This window comes from Nerophis lumbriciformis, linkage group LG36 (genome assembly GCF_033978685.3).
Source record: "Nerophis lumbriciformis linkage group LG36, RoL_Nlum_v2.1, whole genome shotgun sequence".
NCBI lineage: Eukaryota > Metazoa > Chordata > Actinopteri > Syngnathiformes > Syngnathidae > Nerophis > Nerophis lumbriciformis.
The window spans coordinates 12388358-12410000 of record NC_084583.2 but is presented as its reverse complement, the minus strand read 5'-3'; the positions used below and the strand labels follow the sequence as shown (position 1 = coordinate 12410000).

At 40.1% G+C, this 21643-nt stretch overlaps 1 protein-coding gene across 8 annotated transcripts in view; it reads right to left on the bottom strand.

The window, feature by feature from the left end:
- LOC133576895 (protocadherin alpha-C2-like) overlaps positions 1-21643 on the bottom strand; it is a 194096-nt gene that overhangs the window by 104229 nt on the left and 68224 nt on the right. The window contains exon 1 of one of the 8 annotated variants that reach the window (XM_061930272.2): positions 12507-15321. The exons of 4 other annotated variants lie outside the window; for them this stretch is intronic. In XM_061930272.2, coding sequence (XP_061786256.1) covers positions 12507-14906 — 2400 coding nt within the window. In that variant the 5' untranslated portion in view covers positions 14907-15321. Of the gene's footprint in view, positions 2091-2681; positions 5619-12506; positions 15322-21643 lie in introns of those variants that run through there. 3 more of the 8 variants (XM_061930275.2, XM_072912475.1, XM_061930271.2) reach the window with 3 other exon arrangements.

The following is a 21643-nucleotide window of genomic DNA, read 5'->3' as shown; positions in this document are numbered from 1 at the left end:
TGCATCTTCTTTCACTGTGTTTAACAATGATGTCACTGAAATTTCAGGGGCATTGTCATTGACATCCAAAACTTCTATTAATAATTTGGTGTGAGAGGTTAAGGGGGAAGAGCCTCCATCTCTAGCTTGGACTCTAAGCTCAAATGCATTTGTTTCTTCAAAATCAATATTTTTTTTGTTTCTTACTGTTCCGGTTTTTTCATCAATAGAGAACATATTTGTTTGTTTCTCTCTTCCTCCTGCATTGAAAAAATAGAACACATGTCCGTTTTGTTCTGCATCTAAATCAGTAGCGTTTAATGTTATTATTGATGTGCCAATTTCAGCATTCTCATAGATTGTAGCTTTGTATAGACTTTGACTGAATACAGGAGCATTGTCATTAATGTCCAGTACATTGACAATAATAGTCATAGTTCCTGATTTAGCTGGTGTTCCTCCATCAATAGCAGTCAACGTGAGTGAAATCACGGGCTGTTTTTCTCGGTCTAAAAGCCGCTGAAGCACTAATTCTGGCGTCGCACTTTCTCCTTTTTGCGACTCAAGAGACAAATGTTCATTTTGACTGAGCTTGTATGAATGTACTGTATTTTTACCAACGTCTGCGTCATGAGCAGGATGCAGGAGGAATTTAGTTCCCACTGCTGTGTTCTCACTAACATTTAACAATTGAAACTGGCTAGAAAATGAAGGGTTGTTGTCATTTACGTCTAATATAATGATTTCAATACGGTACAGTTTTAAAGGATTATTAATCACAGCCTCCACACTGAGTGAACATTTGGATTGATCTCCACACAGTTCCTCTCGATCTATTCTCTCATCAACATAGAGGACTCCAGTCTTTAGGTTTACCTCCAAATATTTCCTTTTGCCTCCTGCAACAATCTGAAACAGGCGGGACTCCAAATCATGCACGTTCAGGTTCAAATCCTTCGCAATGTTCCCCACAACGGTCCCTACATTCACCTCCTCCGCCACAGAGTAAGAGAGCTGGCTGCACACCGCCTCCCAGTAACACTCCAGCAGCACAAAGAGCACAAACATCCGCACTGGTCTCCATCTTCCTGAAGCATTCATCGTTCCATATATCCACATAAGGCATATACTGAGTATAGCCAAATACCGTACGAAAATATATATCCAAAATAGAAGAAATCTGTCAGCAGACAGTGCAGTAAAAAATGCGTGTCGAGGTCTTCTCTCTCACTGTGTAATCTCTTTGTTTCACTTGGTTGGGAATGACACCCTCCTACCTGGGAGGAGTCCAGACCAACCGAATATATTTTTACAGTATCACGGTCTATATCGTCCTCTAGTGGACACTTGTCATAACTACATGTGACACCAACACGACACTACCATACAGTACTTGCTTGCACCAATTTTTTTTAAACTTTTGCATTGATAAAGTCACATTCTATAAAAGTAAGCACGTTTATTTATTTTGTTGGCAATTTCAGAATTTGTCATTTAGGATCTATTAGTATTGTTTTTGTGGCTAAAATACAAGCTCCAGAGGAAAAAAAAATCATTACATTTACAATTTATTTTTTTCCTAAACCAAAAGATTGCACCATTCTCAATTACAAGTAATGATCACAATTATTTAATTTAAATAAACCAACACATTCAAATCCATGCAGGATCTGGTGTATCATATTGTTGTTAAAGCAGTATGTTTCTATTGATTATCAATGATCCGTTTGTCTCTACAATGTAGGAGTATAATTGTGTTTTTAGTCGTGAGAACTCAGTATGCGATCAGTCCCACGGACTGCAACAAATAAATTCAACACAACATCGCTGTCAATTCATCACTCAAAAGTAGATGATAGTGGAATCATCAATTATTGTATGCAAATATAAAATCACTACTTGGAGTATGGCTGTTACAATGCAATTGATATGCACTTGTAAACAGTATTGTTTATTCACTTAAACATGATTTCTATTGAAAAGAACAATCGTCTTACTTTGTCAGTATTTGGCAAACAATACTGTAAGTAAAGTCTGTTATGCTCTTTGACTTTATCTGTGTTTACATTAATAATGATAAAAAAACAACTAACCAACAAAGAAAGTACAGTTGTAACAAACACAAGGAGCGACTAGCGGTTCATATTTAAAAAAAATAAAAATACAATAGTCCCTATATGTTTTATATCATCGATAATATATGATACTATAGAAAGACGAAAAACAGCGTGCCTCCCTTAATAATGCAAGAACATGTTTTTTGACACCTGGTAAAAGTGTTTCCCTATTACTAATTAATACTTATAATACTATATATATATATATATATATATATATATATATATATATATATATATATATATATATACATAATATATATATATATATATATATATATATACACATTATATATATATATATATATATATATATATATATATATATATATATATATATTTATATATATATATATATATATATATATATATATATATATATATATTTATATATATATATATATATATATATATATATAATATATAATACTAATTAATACTTCTGCTTTGAATATTTTTTTTTTTTTGTAAATCTGCATACTTGGGACATGCCCACTGTCACTGAAAACATATATAATTTCCCTTCAACTTATTCAAGTGAATAACCCAAAGATCTGTGACATCTAAATTAAAATATTGACTTACCTTGTCCGTGTTAGGTAAAGTCTGAGTCCTGGTAAAGGTGTCTCCTCCATTAATACTGATCAGTTCAGCATCTACAGGTGGATAGGGGGCGGGGAAAACTACTACGTCACTCTTAAGTGTGTCTGAGCTGAAACACACGTCATACTGCTGAGTAGCTTTGGAGTAAGACCAGCTCCCGTCAGGATGGGTGGTGATCATGGGGGCGCCGTACCTGCCGAAAGTGCCGTCTGTCTGTCTGTGGCATCTGACGGCTATTAAAGTGATGAGGCTGAGCAGAAAGATGAGCGACACGGCCACAATGGCGATGAGCAGGTACAAGTGTAAGTCCGAGAAGTTCTCCTCCTTTATGGGCACATGTCTGAACTGAGTGTGGATCTCAGCTGTGCTTTCAAGCACCACCACATCAATAGACACAGTAGCTGACAGGGAGGCTTCTCCATGATCACAAACCGACACCACTAACGGGTGACTTTTCAGGTCATTGTCACTCATTCTCCTCTTGGTGCGAATCTCCCCGGTGCTGGTTCCGATCCGGAAGAGGTTGTTGCTGCCTTTAGGCTCAGACAGGTGGTAGGAGAGCAGTGCATTGTATCCAGAGTCTGCGTCTACAGCCCTGATCTTTGCCACAAAGTATCCCGCTTCAGCAGAGTAGGGGATGCTCTCACTGTTAATGGAGCTGTGCTCAGAATAGGGCGCTAAAATGGTGGGACTGTTGTCATTCTCATCCAGGATAAAAAAGTTGACAGTTACGTTGCTTTTGAGTGGAGGAACACCAGAGTCTGTGGCCTGAACTTTAAACTGGAACTTCTTTAACTTCTCATAGTCAAACGACTGCAAATTGACTATATCTCCCTTCGAGTTGATGTTTATCATTGTAGTTAGTGGCATGGAGTCAGTGCTACTTTGTAAAAATGAATAACTCACTTGCCCATTTTGATCAATGTCATCATCAACTGCAGTCACTCTATGAATTACTGCTCCTGGTGGACTATTTTCTTTGATGTAAACATTAATGATTGGCTCTGAGAAATGAGGTGGGTTGTCATTAACATCTGAGATGTGCACATTAATAACACTGTTGCTAGACAGAGGTGGACTCCCTTCATCAGTTGCAGTGATGCTAATAGTGTACATAGATACACTCTCTATGTCAAGAGGACCATCAACAACTAAAGAATATGAATTCTTATAATTTGACTCGAGTTTAAAAGGCACATTGTTGTTAATTTCACTGTGCACCAAACCATTTTTACCTCCGTCTTTGTCCAACACATTTACAATTGCAATGGCAGTTCCAATTGTTGCATCTTCTTTCACTGTGTTTAACAATGATGTCACTGAAATTTCAGGGGCATTGTCATTGACATCTAAAACTTCTATTAATAATTTGGTGTGTGAAATCCTCGGAAAAACAGCCCTATCAGTGGCTTGTACTCGGATATCAAAGCGATTCTTGGCTTCAAAGTTTAATTGTTTTATGTTTGTAACAGTTCCACTTGCTTTGTCAATAGCAAATAAACCATTCTGTTTCCCTCTGCCCACTTCACTGAAAGAATAAATCACTTGCCCATTTTGTCCTGCATCTAAGTCAGTGGCATTTAGTGTTATTATCGATGTACCTATGTCAATATTTTCATACACACTAGCTTTATATATCTGTTGGCTGAATACAGGAGTGTTATCATTAATGTCCAGTACATTGACAACAATAGTCATAGTTCCTGATTTAGCTGGTGTTCCCCCATCAGTAGCAGTCAATGTGAGTTTGATCATGGACTGTTTCTCTCTGTCTAAAAGCTTCTGAAGCACTAACTCTGGAGTTCCACTTTCTCCCTTATGTACATCGAGAGAGAAATGTTCATTCTGACTGAGCTTGTATGAATTTACTGTATTTTTACCAACGTCTGCATCAAGAGCCGCATGCAGAGGAAATTGTGTGCTCACCTCTGTGTTTTCTGTGATATTTAACACTTGCATTTTGCTAATAAATACAGGATAATTGTCATTTACATCTAATATTATGATCTCAATTCGATACAGTTTCAACGGATTATTGATCACAGCCTCTACGCTGAGTGAACATTTGGATTGGTCTCCACACAGTCCCTCTCGATCTATTCTCTCATTAACATAGAGGACTCCAGTCTTTAGGTTTACCTCCAAATAGTTCTTCTTGCCAGTCCAAACGATCTGAAACATGCGAGACTCCAAATCCTGGACGTTTAGGTTCAAATCCTTAGCAATATTCCCCACAAAAGTCCCCACATTCACCTCCTCGGCAACAGAGTAAGAGAGCTGGCCGCACACCGCTTCCCGGTAACACTCCAGCAGCACAAAGAGCACAAAAATCCGCACTGAGCTCCATCTTTTTGCAGTAGTCATCATTCCATACATCCACTAAAGGCATAAAAAAGAGTGACCAACACCCTCCGAAAATATATATCCAAAAATAGAGGAAATATGTCGACAGACATGCAGACAAAAATGCTTGCCGAGGTCTTCTCTCTCAGCAACTAATCTCTTTGTTTCACTAGGAGGGGACTGACGTCCTCCTCTCTGGGAGGAGTCCAGACCAACACACAAACGTTTTTACAATATCGTGATCTGTATCACCCTCCAGTGGTCACCTTCCATAAGTACACACAACACCATCAAGGCAATACAATACAGTACTTGCCTGCAATTATACATTATCTATTTACTTTTACACTAATAGAACCACATTTTATGTCATTTGTTTCTTATGTGTCTCTTCGGGATTCATTGTAAATTAAGACTAAATGGTATTTTTTAAAGGGAAACATTATCACAATTTCAGAATGGTAGAAACCATTAAAAATCAGTTGCCAGTGGCTTATTATATTTTTCAAAGTTTTTTTCAAAATTTAACCCATCACGCAATATCCCTAAAAAAAGCTTCAAAGTGCCTGATTTTAACCATCGTTATATACACCCGTCCATTTTCCTGTGACGTCACATAGTGATGCCAACACAAACAAACATGGCGGATAGAACAGCAAGATATAGCGACATTAGCTCGGATTCAGACTCGGATTTCAGCGGCTTAAGCGATTCAACAGATCACGCATGTATTGAAACGGATGGTTGTAGTGTGGAGGCAGGTAGCGAAAACGAAATTGAAGAAGAAACTGAAGCTATTGAGCCATATCGGTTTGAACCGTATGCAAGCAAAACCGACGAAAACGACACGACAGCCAGCGACACGGGAGAAAGCGAGGACAAATTCGGCGATCGCCTTCCAACCAATGATTGGTATGTGTTTGTTTGGCATTAAAGGAAACTAACAACTATGAACTAGGTTTACAGCATATGAAATACATTTGGCAACAACATGCACTTTGAGAGTGCAGACAGCCCAATTTTCATCAATTAATATATTCTGTAGACATACCCTCATTCGCTCTCTTTTCCTGAAAGCTTATCCGTCCAGTTTTGGAGTTGATGTCAGCAGGCCAGGGAAGCTAGGGTCGATATTCTTCTCTTGATCATCTTCGGTGGCATAAGGGATGGTGTGAGCCAAGACATCCAGGGGGTTTAGCTCGCTCGTCTGCGGGAACAAACTGCCGCCATTGCTTGCCGTGCTACCGAGGTCCTTTGTCCCTGAATTGCTCACACACTCCGGCAGATTCAATGGCGGCAGATTTCTTTGACTTCATCGTTGGAAATGCATCTGCTTTGAGTGTCGCAGGATATCCACACATTCTTGCCATCTCTGTCATAGCATAGCTTTCGTCGGTAAAATGTGCGGAACAAACGTCCAATTTCTTGCCACTTTCGCATCTTTGGGCCACTGGTGCAACTTGAATCCGTCCCTGTTCGTGTTGTTACACCCTCCGACAACACACCGACGAGGCATGATGTCTCCAAGGTACGGAAAACAGTCGGAAAAAACGGAAAATAACACAGCTGATTTGACTCGGTGTTTGAGAAAATGGCGGATTGCTTCCCGATGTGACGTCACAACTCCGAGAGCAAATATTAGAAAGGCGTTTAATTCGCCAAAATTCACCCATTTAGAGTTCGGAAATCGATTTAAAAAAATATGGTCTTTTTTTCTGCAACATCAAGGTATATATTGACGCTTACATAGGTCTGGTGATAATGTTCCCCTTTAAGGGAAGCCAAATACTATACAAAGAAGAAAACATTTACAAATGTGGTTGTTATAACATTTAGTGCCATTATACTCATAAACATTACAACCCAACACACTATTTCCCTTTAAAATCAAAAAAAGGGGTTTTGAAGTATCACACTGTGTAACAAGCGTAGACTGTGTCTAAAATGATTTTCTATTAATCCATTTTTGTCTTCCATGCAGATCACATTTTTTAGTCTTATTAAAAACAACACATAATCAGCACCGTAGATAGGGACATGTACAATAATAACCAACACTGTGAGGTCTAGCGTAAAATTCCTCAACATTTGTATAGTAAAATGATCAATTGTTTTTTATTCACTATTTGGACAATACTAGTAAAGCATAGGCAATGTAAGTTCGCATGAATTGGTATGTATATTTCATTAAACACCTTTGTATCCACCAACAGCTTTACTCATCTAACCTTCTCTGTGCTTTGTAAAAAACAAACAAACAAACATGTACAATAATAAAGCACCTATTTGACTTTATCTTAGGCAACATGGCAACCAACAGGTTTATAGGTGACTGACAAAACATAATGACTAAGATGTTACAGTTGTAAGAAGGACGAATACCAATATAACTTCATGTTTTATAACTTTAAATTAATCACTAAAAGTAACTGTCTGAAATATATAATGTACATCTCCCATATATCCCTATATATATATAATTGGAGAGACAAAGCACAGCGTTTGAAATCATTCTCAGTGCAAGGGATAGAAGAAGGGACATGACTGTTCTCAGTGTAGACATGTTATTTTCCCTCAAACTATTCAAAACAATATATCAACACATCTACGGTGATATAAATGAAAGCCAGAGGATGTGTATTGGACTCACCTTATCAGTGTTAGGTAAAGTCTGAGTCCTGGTAAAGGTGTCTCCTCCATTGATACTGATTAATTCAGCATCTACAGGTGGATAGGGTGCGGGGAAAACCACTACGTCACTCTTGAGTGTGTCTGAGCTGAAACACACGTCATACTGCTGAGTAGCTTTGGAGTAAGACCAGCTCCCGTCAGGATGGGTGGTGATCATCGGGGCACCGTACCTGCCGAAAGTGCCGTCCGTCTGTCTGTGGCATCTGACGGCTATTAAAGTGATGAGGCTGAGCAGAAAGATGAGCGACACGGCCACAATGGCGATGAGCAGGTACAGGTGTAAGTCCGAGAAGTTCTCCTCCTTTATGGGCACATGTCTGAACTGAGTGTGGATGTCAGCTGTGCTTTCAAGCACCACCACATCAATAGACACAGTAGCTGACAGGGAGGCTTCACCATGATCACAAACCGACACCACCAAGGGGTGACTTTTCAAGTCATTGTCACTCATTCTCCTCTTGGTGCGAATCTCCCCGGTGCTGGTTCCGATCCGGAAGAGGTTGATGTTGCCTTTGGGCTCAGACAGGTGATAGGAGAGCAGTGCATTGTATCCAGAGTCCGCGTCTACAGCCCTGATCTTTGCCACAAAGTATCCCGCTTCAGCAGAATATGGGATGCTCTCACTGTTAACGGAACTGTGCTCAGAATAGGGCGCCAGAATAGTGGGACTGTTGTCATTCTCATCCAAGATAAAAACATGCACAGTCACGTTGCTGCTGAGTGGAGGAACACCAGAGTCTGTGGCTTGAACTTTGAACTGAAACGTCTTTAACTTCTCATAGTCAAACGACTGCAAATTGACTATATCTCCCTCTAAGTTGATGTTTATCATTGTAGTTAATGGCATTGAGTCAGTGCTACTTTGTACAAATGAATAACTCACTTGCCCATTTTGATCAATGTCGTCATCAACTGCAGTCACTCTATGAATTACTGCTCCTGGTGGTCTATTTTCTTTGATGTAAACATTAATGATTGGCTCTGAGAAATGAGGCGGGTTGTCATTAACATCTGAGATGTGCACATTAATAAGACTGGTGTTGGACAGAGGTGGACTTCCTTCATCCGTTGCAGTGATGCTAATAGTGTACATAGTTACACTCTCTCTGTCAAGAGGACCATCAACAACTAAAGAATATGAATTCTTATAATTTGACTCGAGTTTAAAAGGCACATTGTTGTTGATTTTACTGTGCACCATACCATTTTTACCTCCATCTTTGTCCAGCACAGAGACAATTGCAATGGCAGTTCCAATTGCTGCATCTTCTTTCACTGTGTTTAACAATGATGTCACTGAAATTTCAGGGGCATTGTCATTGACATCTAAAACTTCTATTAAAAGTTTGGTGTGAGATGTTTGCGGAGGAGAACCTCCATCTCTGGCTTTTACTCTAAGCTCAAATCTATTAATTTCTTCAAAGTCAATATTTTGTTTGTTTGTTACAGTTCCATTTTTTTCATCAATTGAGAACATATTTGTTTGTTTATCTCTTCCTCCTGCAGTGAAATAATACATGACTTGTCCATGCTGTCCCGCATCTAAATCAGTAGCATTTAATGTTATTATTGACGTGCCAATTTTAATATTCTCATATATTGTAGCTTTGTAAAGACTTTGACTGAATACAGGAGCATTGTCATTTGTATCCAATACATTGACAACAATAGTCATAGTTCCTGATTTAGCTGGTGTTCCTCCATCAATAGCAGTCAATGTGAGTGTGATCATGGACTGTCTTTCTCGGTCTAAAAGCCTCTGAAGCACTAATTCTGGCGTTGCAATTTCTCCTTTCTGTGACTCAAGAATAAAATTGTCATTTTGACTGAGCTTGTATGAATTTATTGTATTTTTACCAACATCTGCGTCATGAGGTGGATGCAGAGGGAATTTAGTTCCCACTGCTGTGTTCTCAGTAATGTTCAACATCTCAAATTGTGGAAAAAACGAAGGATAATTGTCATTTACGTCTAATATTGTGATTTCAACATGGTACAGTTTTAACGGATTATTAATCACAGCCTCCACACTGAGTGAACATTTGGATTGGTCTCCACACAGTTCCTCTCGATCTATTCTCTCATTAACATAGAGGACTCCAGTCTTAAGGTTTACCTCCAAATATTTCTTCTTGCCTCCTGCAACGATCTGAAACATGCGGGACTCCAAATCCTGGACGTTTAGGTTCAAATCCTTAGCAATGTTCCCCACAACGGTCCCCACATTCACCTCCTCCGCCACAGAGTAAGAGAGCTGGCCGCACACCGCTTCCCAGTAACACTCCAGCAGCACAAAGAGCACAAACATCCGCACTGATCTCCATCTTCCTGCAGTATTCATCGTTCCATATATCCACGTAAGGCATAAAGAAAAGATGCCCAACACTTGGCGAAATTGTGTATCCAAAATAAAACAAATATATCGACAGACAGTGCAGACGAAAAATGCTTGTCGTGATCTCCTCTCTCACTGACAAATCTCTTTGTTTCACTCGGAGGGGACCGACGTCCTCCTCTCTGGGAGGAGTCCAGACCAATCATCAATATCATGGTCTATATTGCCCTCTAGTGGTTCTTAGCCATAAGTACACATATGAGAAATACATGCTTGCAATTGTGATTTTTTTATTTTTTTATTTTACACTAAGTGAACCACACTCCATAGCTAACAACATGTCTCATATTTGTCTCTTGGGAACTAATTTCATATTAAGACTTCATATTTTCCTTAAAGATAATTCAAACACTACACAGAGAAGGAACACATGACATTTGCAAATTAGGTTGCTACAAATGAGTGCCATTATACTCATAAGCACATAATCCACACACTATTTGCCTCTAAACTCATCAAAATAAGGGTTTTGAAGTATCAGATTGTGTAAAAGGCTGTTACTCTGTCTAAAATTACTATCTATAAATAAGTTGTTCTGTTCCATAAAGAACACATTTTAGTCCTATTGAAAACAACACATAATAATAATAATAATAATAATAATATTAATAATACTAACAATAACAATAATAGTAATAATAATAATAATAATAACAATAATAATAATAATAATAATAATAATAATAAGAAGAAGAAACAACACTTTGAGGTCTAACTTAAAATTCCTCAACATTTCAATAGTTGAATGATCAATTATTTTATTTCGATTTGTATTTACTATTGGGAAAATAGTAGTAAAGAACAGAGAGTATAAGTTTGCAAACAATGTTATGTATATTTAATTAAGAATCATTTGTATCCAATAACAGCATTCGTCTTCTTATCTTATATGTACTTTGTAAACAACATACAAGTACAATAAGGTTCGAGAAGCACCTTATTTGACTTTATTGAGGCAACGAGGCAACCACAAAGTTTGTAGGCGACTGAAAATACTTAAAGGGGAACATTATGAAATTTCAGAATGGTTAAAACCATTAAAAATCAGTTCCCAGTGGCTTATTTTATTTTTCGAAGTTTTTTTCAATATTTTACCCATCACGCAATATCCCTAAAAAAAGCTTTAAAGTGCCTGATTTTAACAAACACCCGTCCATTTTCCTGTGACGTCACATAGTGATGCCGATACAAACAAACATGGCGGATAGAACAGCAAGATATAGCGACATTAGCTCGGATTCAGACTCGGATTTCAGCGACTTAAGCGATTCAACAGATTACGCATGTATTGAAACGGATGGTTGTAGTGTGGAGGCAGGTAGCGAAAACGAAATTGAAGAAGAAACTGAAGCTATTGAGCCATATCGGTTTGAACCGTATGCAAGCGAAACCGACGAAAACGACACGACAGCCAGCGACACGGGAGAAAGTTTGGCATTAAAGGAAACTAACAACTATGAACTAGGTTTACAGCATATGAAATACATTTGGCAACAACATGCACTTTGAGAGTGCAGACAGCCCAATTTTCATCAATTAATATATTCTGTAGACATACCCTCATCCGCTCTCTTTTCCTGGGGGTCTGGCGGCAGATTTCTTTGACTTTATCGTTGGAAACGCATCTGCTTTGAGTGTCGCAGGATATCCACACATTCTTGCCATCTCTGTCGTAGCATTGCTTTCGTCGGTAAAGTGTGCGGAACAAACGTCCAACTTCTTGCCACTTTCGCATCTTTGGGCCACTGGTGCAACTTGAATCCGTCCCTGTTCGTGTTGTTACACCCTCCGACAACACACCGACGAGGCATGATGTCTCCAAGGTACGGAAAAACAGTCGAAAAAACGGAAAATAACAGAACTGATTTGACTCGGTGTTTGTAAAGTGTTTGAGAAAATGGCGGATTGCTTCCTGATATGCCGTCACGTTGTGACGGCATCGCTCCGAGAGCGAATAATAGGAAGGCGTTTAATTCGCCAAAATTCACCCATTTAGAGTTCGGAAATCGGCTAAAAAAATATATGATCTTTTTTCTGCAACATCAAGGTATATATTGACGCTTACATAGGTCTGGTGATAATGTTTCCCTTTAACTACCCAGAGGTTAGAGTTGTAAGAAACACAAAGACCAACATAACTAGGTGTTTCATCATTTTAAACAAATCACTAAGCGCTAATAGTGTAAGATATACTAGTGTATATCTGTATGTCTTGCATCAAACATATCACTGGTGAGACAAAGCACAGCGTATAAAATCCAAGTGTAAATGATTTCCAGAAGAAGTCCCAAATTATTTCCCCCCACCTTTTCGAAACAACATATCAAAGCATACAGGTGAAATGTCAATTAAAGCCAGAGGATGTGTATTGGACTCACCTTATCGGTGTTAGGTAAAGTCTGAGTCCTGGTAAAGGTGTCTGCTCCATTAATACTGATCAGTTCAGCATCTACAGGTGGATAGGGCGCGGGGAAAACTACTACGTCACTTTTCAGTGTGTCTGAGCTGAAACACACGTCATACTGCTGAGTAGCTTTGGAGTAAGACCAGCTCCCGTCAGGATGGGTGGTGATCATCGGGGCGCCGTACCTGCCGAAAGTGCCGTCTGTCTGTCTGTGGCATCTGACGGCTATTAAAGTGATGAGGGTGAGCAGAAAAATGAGTGACACGGCCACAATGGCGATGAGCAGGTACAAGTGTAAGTCCGAGAAGTTCTCCTCCTTTATGGGCACATGTCTGAACTGAGTGTGGATGTCAGCTGTGCTTTCAAGCACCACCACATCAATAGACACAGTAGCTGACAGGGAGGCTTCTCCATGATCACACACCGACACCACCAAGGGGTGACTTTTCAGGTCATTGTCACTCATTCTCCTCTTGGTGCGAATCTCCCCGGTGCTGGTTCCGATCCGGAACAGATTGTTGTTGCCTTTGGGCTCAGACATGTGATAGGAGAGCAGTGCATTGTATCCAGAGTCTGCGTCTACAGCCCTGATCTTTGCCACAAAGTATCCCGCTTCAGCAGAATAGGGGATGTTCTCACTGTTAACGGAGCTGTGCTCAGAATATGGTGCCAGAATGCTGGGACTGTTGTCATTTTCATCCAAGATAAAAACGTTGACAGTCACGTTGCTGCTGAGTGGAGGAACACCAGAGTCTGTGGCCTGAACTTTAAACTGAAACATCTTTAACTTCTCATAGTCAAACGACTGCAAACTGACTATATCTCCACTCTCTGAGTTGATGTTTATCATTGTAGTTAGTGGCATGGAGTCAGTGCTACTTCGTACAAATGAATAACTCACTTGCCCATTTTGATCAATGTCGTCATCAACTGCAGTCACTCTATGAATTACTGCTCCTGGTGGACTATTTTCTTTGATGTAAACATTAAAGAGGGGCTCTGAGAAGTGAGGCATGTTGTCGTTGACATCAGAAATGTGAACATTAACTACACTGATGCTGGACATTGCTGGACTTCCCTCATCACTTGCTACAATAGTGACGTTGTAGTGGGTCTTTGTCTCTCTATCAAGCGGACCGTTTACTATTAATGAATAATAGTTCTTATAATTCGTTTCTAATTTGAATGGAGTATCATTTGCAATGGCAACTTTAACAATACCATTCCTTCCTCCATCCTTATCCAGTACAGAAACGAGAGCAACAGCCGTGCCGATCTCAGCATCCTCTTTGACAGTTTTTAGCAGTGACGTCACGCTGACCTCAGGAGCGTTATCATTGATGTCATCAACTTCCACAAGCACTTTACAGTGAGTGGACATTGGCTGATGGCCTTTGTCACTTGCTTGCGCATGAATCTCAAAAGCCGAATTTTCCTCATAATCAATATTTCCTTTGACAAATATTGTGCCAGTTTCATGATCAATTTCAAACAAATCTAAAACAAGATCCTGCCCTTTTTTTCTCAGAGAGTATTGTATCTCACTGTTCAAACCCTCATCTCTGTCTGTTGCGTTCAATGTGATCACAGTGGAGCCTTTGGGTGCATTTTCAGCTATTTTAACTTTGTATAAAGCTTTACTAAAAACAGGGGGATTATCGTTGCTATCCAAAACATTAATCATAATTTGTGACGTTCCTGATTTGGGTGGGCTTCCTCCATCTACCGCAGTCAATGTGAGCGTTATAACGGAGTCATGCTCGCGATCTAAAGCTTTCTGCAGCACCAACTCTGCAGACACGCTCTCCCCACCTTTGTGGATGTCTAAAGAGAAATACTCATTTTCGCTGAGCTTGTATGTATGAACATCATTCTTTCCGACATCCAAATCCGTGGCCTCAATCAACCCAAATTTAAGCCCAGGTAAAGTGCTTTCTGCAATGTCAAGAAGCTGCAAATCCTCTGAGAAAACGGGCGCGTTGTCGTTAATATCTATTACAGTTATCTCCAGACGATAGAGATTTAAAGGGTTGTTGATCACAGCCTCCACGTTCATGGTACATTTTAGAGCCTTGGCACAAAGATCCTCCCTGTCTATTCTTTCTCGGACAAAAAGAACACCCGTCTTTAGATTTACCTCAAAATATTTAGTCTTGGAATTGCTGACAACCTGGAAAAGGCGGGATTCTAAAGTCTTGACATTGAGGTTGAGATCCCTGGCAATATTCCCCACAGAAGTCCCCGGGTTTACCTCCTCTGAGACAGAATAGGACAGCTGTCCACTGACTGATTCACACAAACATTTCAGCAGCACGGCCAAAAGATGTATCCAGTAATGTGTCCTTTTACTTGACAAATACATCATAATATCCATCCAGTCACGGCATTAATCCAATCCCAATGATCCAGTGAGGGAAAAATCCGTGTACCAAACAAAGATAGCAAATCCAAATGCTCGTCTTTTGTCTAGCTAAATGTACATGTTTCTTCCCTTTCGTCGTGTGTCTCTTTGTCACAAAGACCAGCCCCTATCAGCCTGTTTTTTTCCCTGGGAGGAGTTCTACGTCTCTGAACCACCAGACTCTAGTTCAATATGTCACGGTCTATATCGCCTCCATGTGGACACTTTATGATACTGCATGCATGAGCAATATTTAACAGAGCAAGGAAAACAGAGCAAATATTTTCTTTTTTTATGTAAATTGTCAAAACTTGGACACCAATCCACAATTGTATTATATTACTGTAGTACAAGTAAACTGTGCATATTATAAGAATCAATACATTAACCTTTTTGAACAAGTCGTGCATGCTTTTATTTCAAGTCGCCTGGACTACTGCAATGCACTTTATGCTGGCATTAGCCAAAAAGCTCTCTCCCGGTTGCAGTTAGTCCAGAATGTGGCAGCACGACTTTTAACAGGGGCCAGGAGACGCCAGCATATAACCCCAATCATTGAGAGTTTGCACTGGCTCCCTGTTCATTTTAGAATTGATTTTAAAACCTTGCTGTTTGCTTTTAAAGCTTTACATGGACTGGCACCTCAGTATATCTCGGACCTCATCCAAACTTACAATCCTGCACGCGCTCTGAGGTCCGAGAGCCAGCTCCAGCTCGTGGTGTCCAAGACGAGACTTAAAACCAGGGGAGACAGGGCCTTCTCTGTGGTCGACCCTAAGCTCTGGAACACTCTGCCCCTCCATATTTGAACTGCTCCCACAGTGGAGTGTTTTAAGTCTCGTCTTAAGACCCACTTTTATTCTCTGGCTTTTAACACTACGTGAGTTGTGTGGTCCTCTGTTGTCCTCTGTGTTTTTAAAATATTGATTTCTATTTACTGTTTTAATTGGTTTTACCCTTTGAAATTGTTTTTAATCATATTTATTTTATATCGTTTTTAATTGTGTTTAATATTGTTGTGCAGCACTTTGGAAACATTTTATTGTTTAAATGTGCTATATAAATAAAGTGGATTGGATTGGATTGGACATTCTTATCAGGAGGAAAGAAAAAAAAAATCAATCTTTAGCCTTTTGATACATCTATGTGAGGGAACTAAAGTATTTTCAAGCTGAAGAAAGTTTTTTGAACTACTAAACCAGATGATTAGTGCAAATGTCACGGCGGGGTCGCATGTTTATGCGGTGGTCGTTTCCCCAAGATGCAGGTGGATGCCCGAAAGCAGTGTTCAGGTAAGAAGGATGATTTCTTCAAATTAGCAGGACAAAAACACGAAAAAAGGAACATGTGTGGAATGCACAAGAAGCTACAGCAAAGCTTAGCAATAGACTAGTAAACCAAGGGAGCAAGAAGCAAGTAATACCAACATAAACGCTGCGTGTTGTGAACAAGATTGTGGTGCCAGGCAGGCATAAATAGCTCTCTGATTGGTGACCATAAGCAGGTGAGTGTCCCGACCACTAATAAGAGGCAAGTGACAAAAGTCAGCACCCATGGCAACTAAACAAACAAGGGTGCTGAAACCGAACTAACCAACATGTTACGGAGGTCGTCTTTTTAAGATGCAGAGGGATGTCAGGAAGCGGCTTGCAGGTGAGAATAAATCATTTATTCTATTAGCAGACAAAATATGCTGCGCAGTGCCCACGGCATGGAAAACAAAAGGGTAGCCAACAGATGCTAGTACCAAAATACAGACAATGAGCTTGTTGCATGGGAGCAAACAATACCACCAGACCAAATGAGGCCAGGGCATAGACTAAATAGCTCTCTGATTAGTGCCCGGCCAACAGGTGAGCGTCCCGAACACTAACCAGAGGCAGGTGAGTGCAATCTGCCGTCATGGCAACAGAAACAAACAAACTCAAGAGGTGCTGAAAACACAAGTGACTTGAAAACGTGAACAGAATATGATCCGGGCAGCGGATCATAACACAACAACTAAGGAAATACTAAACTAAACAAAACATGACCCGGGCAACGTATAAAACAAATAACATCGACATACCAAAAATCGAATCAGAATCAGAATCAGAAATACTTTATGTATCCCAGCGGGGAAATAAAGATATGTAATTATCAATAATAACAATAATAATAAATGTAATTTATGACCTATGAACAAAAGCTTTGATCATATAGGCTCACATTAAAGAGGAACATTATCACAATTTCAGAAGGGTTAAAACCATTAAAAATCAGTTCCCAGTGGCTTATTTTATTTTTCGAAGTTTTTTTCAAAATTTTACCCATCACGCAATATCCCTAAAAAAAGCTTCAAAGTGCCTGATTTTAACCATCGTTATATAAACCCGTCCATTTTCCTGTGACGTCACATAGTGATGCCAATACGAACAAACATGGCGGATGGACAGCAAGGTATAGCGACATTAGCTCGGAATCAGACTCTGATTTCAGCGGCTTAAGCGAAATTGAAGAAGAAACTGAAGCTATTGAGCCATATCGGTTTGAATGAACCGTATGCAAGCGAAACCGACGAAAACGACACGACAGCCAGCGACACGGGAGAAAGCGAGGACGAATTTGGCGATCGCCTTCTAACCAACGACTGGTTTGTTTTTAAGTGTTGTAATGTTTTTAAGTTAAATTATTGGTTAACACAGTTTATGTATAATAAGTTACGTAAAACCGTGAGTAATGAATAAAGTTTTCATCAATTAATATATTCTGTAGACATACATCCGCTCTCTTTTTTTTCTGAAAGCTGATCTGTCCAGTTTTGGAGTTGATGTCAGCAGGCCAGGGAAGCTAGGGTCGATATTCTTCTCTTGATCATCTTCGGTGGCTTAAGGGACGGTAGAAGCGGTGTGAGCCAAGACATCCAGGGGGTTTAGCTCGCTCGTCTGCGGGAACAAACTGCCGCCATTGCTTGCCGTGCTAGCGAGGCCTTTGTCCCTGAATAGCTCACACACTCCGGCAGATTCAATGGGGGTCTGGCGGCAGATTTATTTGACTTTATCGTTGGAAATGCATCTGCTTTGAGTGTCACAGGATATCCACACATTCTTGCCATCTCTGTCGTAGCATAGCTTTCGTCGGTAAAGTGTGCGGAACAAACGACTGACCATTTCCGTCGGCTTTCCCCACACCCTCGTATTTTGAACAACATTCGTCCAATTTCTTGCCACTTTCGCATCTTTGGGCCACTGGTGCAACTTGAATCCGTCCCTGTTCGTGTTGTTACACCCTCCGACAACACACCGACGAGGCATGATGTCTCCAAGGTACGGAAAACAGTTGAAAAAATGGAAAATAACAGCTGATTTGATTCAGTGTTTGTAATGTGTTTGAGAAAATGGCGGATTGCTTCCCGATGTGACGTCACAACGAGAGCGAATAATAGAAAGGCGTTTAATTCGCCAAAAATCACCTATTTAGAGTTCGGAAATCGGTTAAAAAAATATATGGTCTTTTTTCTGCAACATCAAGGTATATATTGACGCTTACATAGGTCTGGTGATAATGTTCCCCTTTAAGCTTTTGCGGTAGTTAAAAAAAAAAAAAAAGAAACAATGTCCCTTCCTTCAGCACCAAGGACAGTGACATGTTCAGCTAACTGCCAATATGTCCATATAACCTGTACTGTATGACACATTTGCTTTCAGTGCTGCAACATGCATGATGAGGGCAAAATTGTGTCTCCTTTATAACTAACCAAATCCGTAAGGTTGCCAATACATATTGTAAATCTATATACTGTATACAGTATACCGTAAAAAGTGACATAACAGTTCTCGTAACAGACGCATTATTGTTTCTCTAAGTATACATACATTAAGTTAATTACAGACGCATATGTAAATGACACATGAATCAAAGTGTAGTAAGCAGAGGCTGTGTATTGGACTCACCTTATCATTGTTAGGTAAAGTCTGAGTCCTGGTAAAGGTGTCTCCTCCATTAATACTGATCAGTTCAGCATCTACAGGCGGGTAGGGTGCGGGGAAAACTACTACGTCACTCTTGAGTGTGTCTGAGCTGAAACACACGTCATACTGCTGAGTAGCTTTGGAGTAAGACCAGCTCCCGTCAGGATGGGTGGTGATCATCGGGGCGCCGTATCTGCCGAAAGCGCCGTCTGTCTGTCTGTGGCATCTGACGGCTATTAAAGTGATGAGGCTGAGCAGAAAGATGAGTGACACGGCCACAATGGCGATGAGCAGGTACAAGTGTAAGTCCGAGAAGTTCTCCTCCTTTATGGGAACTTGTCTGAACTGAGTGTGGATCTCAGCTGTGCTTTCAAGCACCACCACATCAATAGACACAGTAGCTGACAGGGAGGCTTCTCCATGATCACAAACCGACACCACCAAGGGGTGACTTTTCAGGTCATTGTCACTCATTCTCCTCTTGGTGCGAATCTCCCCGGTGCTGGTTCCGATCCGGAAGAGGTTGTTGTTTCCCTTAGACTCAGATAGGTGATAGGAGAGCAGAGCATTGTATCCAGAGTCTGCGTCTACAGCCCTGATCTTTGCCACAAAGTATCCCGATTCAGCAGAATAGGGAATGCTCTCACTGTTAACGGAGCTGTGCTCAGAATAGGGCGCCAGAATGGTGGGACTGTTGTCATTTTCATCAAGGATAAAAATGTTGACAGTTACTTTGCTGCTGAGTGGAGGAACACCAGAGTCTGTGGCCTGAACTTTGAACTGAAACGTCTTTAACTTCTCATAGTCAAACGACTGCAAACTGACTATGTCTCCACTCTCTGAGTTGATGTTTATCATTGTAGTTAGTGGCATGGAGTCAGTGCCACTTTGTACAAATGCATAACTCACTTGCCCATTTTGATCAATGTCGTCATCAACTGCAGTCACTCTATGAATTACTGATCCTGGTGAACTATTTTCTTTGATGTAAACATTAATGATTGGCTCTGAGAAGTGAGGCGGGTTGTCATTAACATCTGAGATGTACACATTAATAACTCTGTTACTGGACAGAGGTGGACTTCCTTCATCCGTTGCAGTGATGCTAATAGTGTACATAGACACACTCTCTCTGTCAAGAGGACCATCAACAACTAAAGAATATGAATTCTTATAATTTGACTCAAGTTTAAAAGACACATTGTTGTTAATTTTACTGTGCACCAAACCATTTTTACCTCCATCTTTGTCCAACACAGAGACAATTGCAATGGCAGTTCCAATTGCTGCATCTTCTTTCACTGTGTTTAACAATGATGTCACTGAAATTTCAGGGGCATTGTCATTGACATCTAAAACTTCTATTACTAGTTTGGTGTGAGAGGTTAAGGGGGAAGAGCCTCCATCACTAGCTTGTACTCTAAGCTCAAACGCATTAGTTTCTTCAAAATCAATATTTTCCTTGTTTGTTACTGTTCCAGTTTGTTCATCAATAGAGAACATATGTGTTTGTTTCCCTCTACCTCCTTCACTGAAAGAGAAGAACACTTGTCCGTTTTGTCCTGCATCTAAATCAGTAGCATTTAATGTTATTATTGACGTGCCAATCTCAGTATTCTCATAGATTGCAACTTTGTATAGATTTTGACTAAATACAGGAGGGTTATCATTACTGTCCAGTACATTGACAACAATAGTCATAGTTCCTGATTTAGCTGGTGTTCCTCCATCAATAGCATTCAAAGTGAGTTTGATCACAGGCTGTTTTTCTCGGTCTAAAAGCCGTTGAAGCACTAATTCTGGCGTCACACTTGGTCCTTTTTGTGCTTCTAGAGAGAAATAGTCGTTTTGGCTGAGCTTGTATGAATTTACGGTATTTTTACCTACGTCTGCGTCATGCGCTGCATGCAGAGGAAATTTTGTTCCTGCTGCCGTTGTCTCACTAATATTTAATACCTGAAGATGTTTTGAAAATAAAGGATGATTGTCATTTACATCTAATATTGTAATTTCAATACGGTACAGTTTTAACGGATTATTAATCACAGCCTCTACACTGAGGGAACATTTAGATTTGTCTCCACATAGTTCCTCTCGATCTATTCTCTCATTTACATAGAGGATACCAGTCTTTAGGTTTACCTCCAAATATTTCCTCTTGCCTCCTGCAACGATCTGAAACATGCGGGACTCCAAATCCTGGACGTTTAGGTTCAAATCCTTAGCAATGTTCCCCACAGCGGTCCCTACATTCACCTCCTCCGCCACAGAGTAAGAGAGCTGGCTGCACACCGCTTCCCAGTAACACTCCAGCAGCACAAAGAGCACAAACATCCGCACAGAGCTCCATCTTCCTGCAGCATTCATCATTCCATACGTCCACATAAAGCATACAAAAGGATGCCCAATACCGTCCAAAAATGTATATCCAAATTACAAAAATATGTCATCAGACAGGCAGTGCAGTCAAAAATGCTTGTCGTGATCTCCTCTATCACCGTCTAATCTCTTTGTTTCACTCGGATGGGAAGGACGTCCTCCTCTCTGGGAGGAGTCCTGGCCAACTGCATTACATGTTTACAGTGTCCTGGTCAATATTGCCCTCTAGTGGCTTTTTTACACAACTACACTTAACACAAACACCATATTAATCATAAGGTGTACATAAAGCTAAATGGTTAGTGATTACTTTCCCACAAACACTCCATAAGTGACAGTATGCGTGTGCACATTATGCTTGTACTTAAGATTTAAACATGT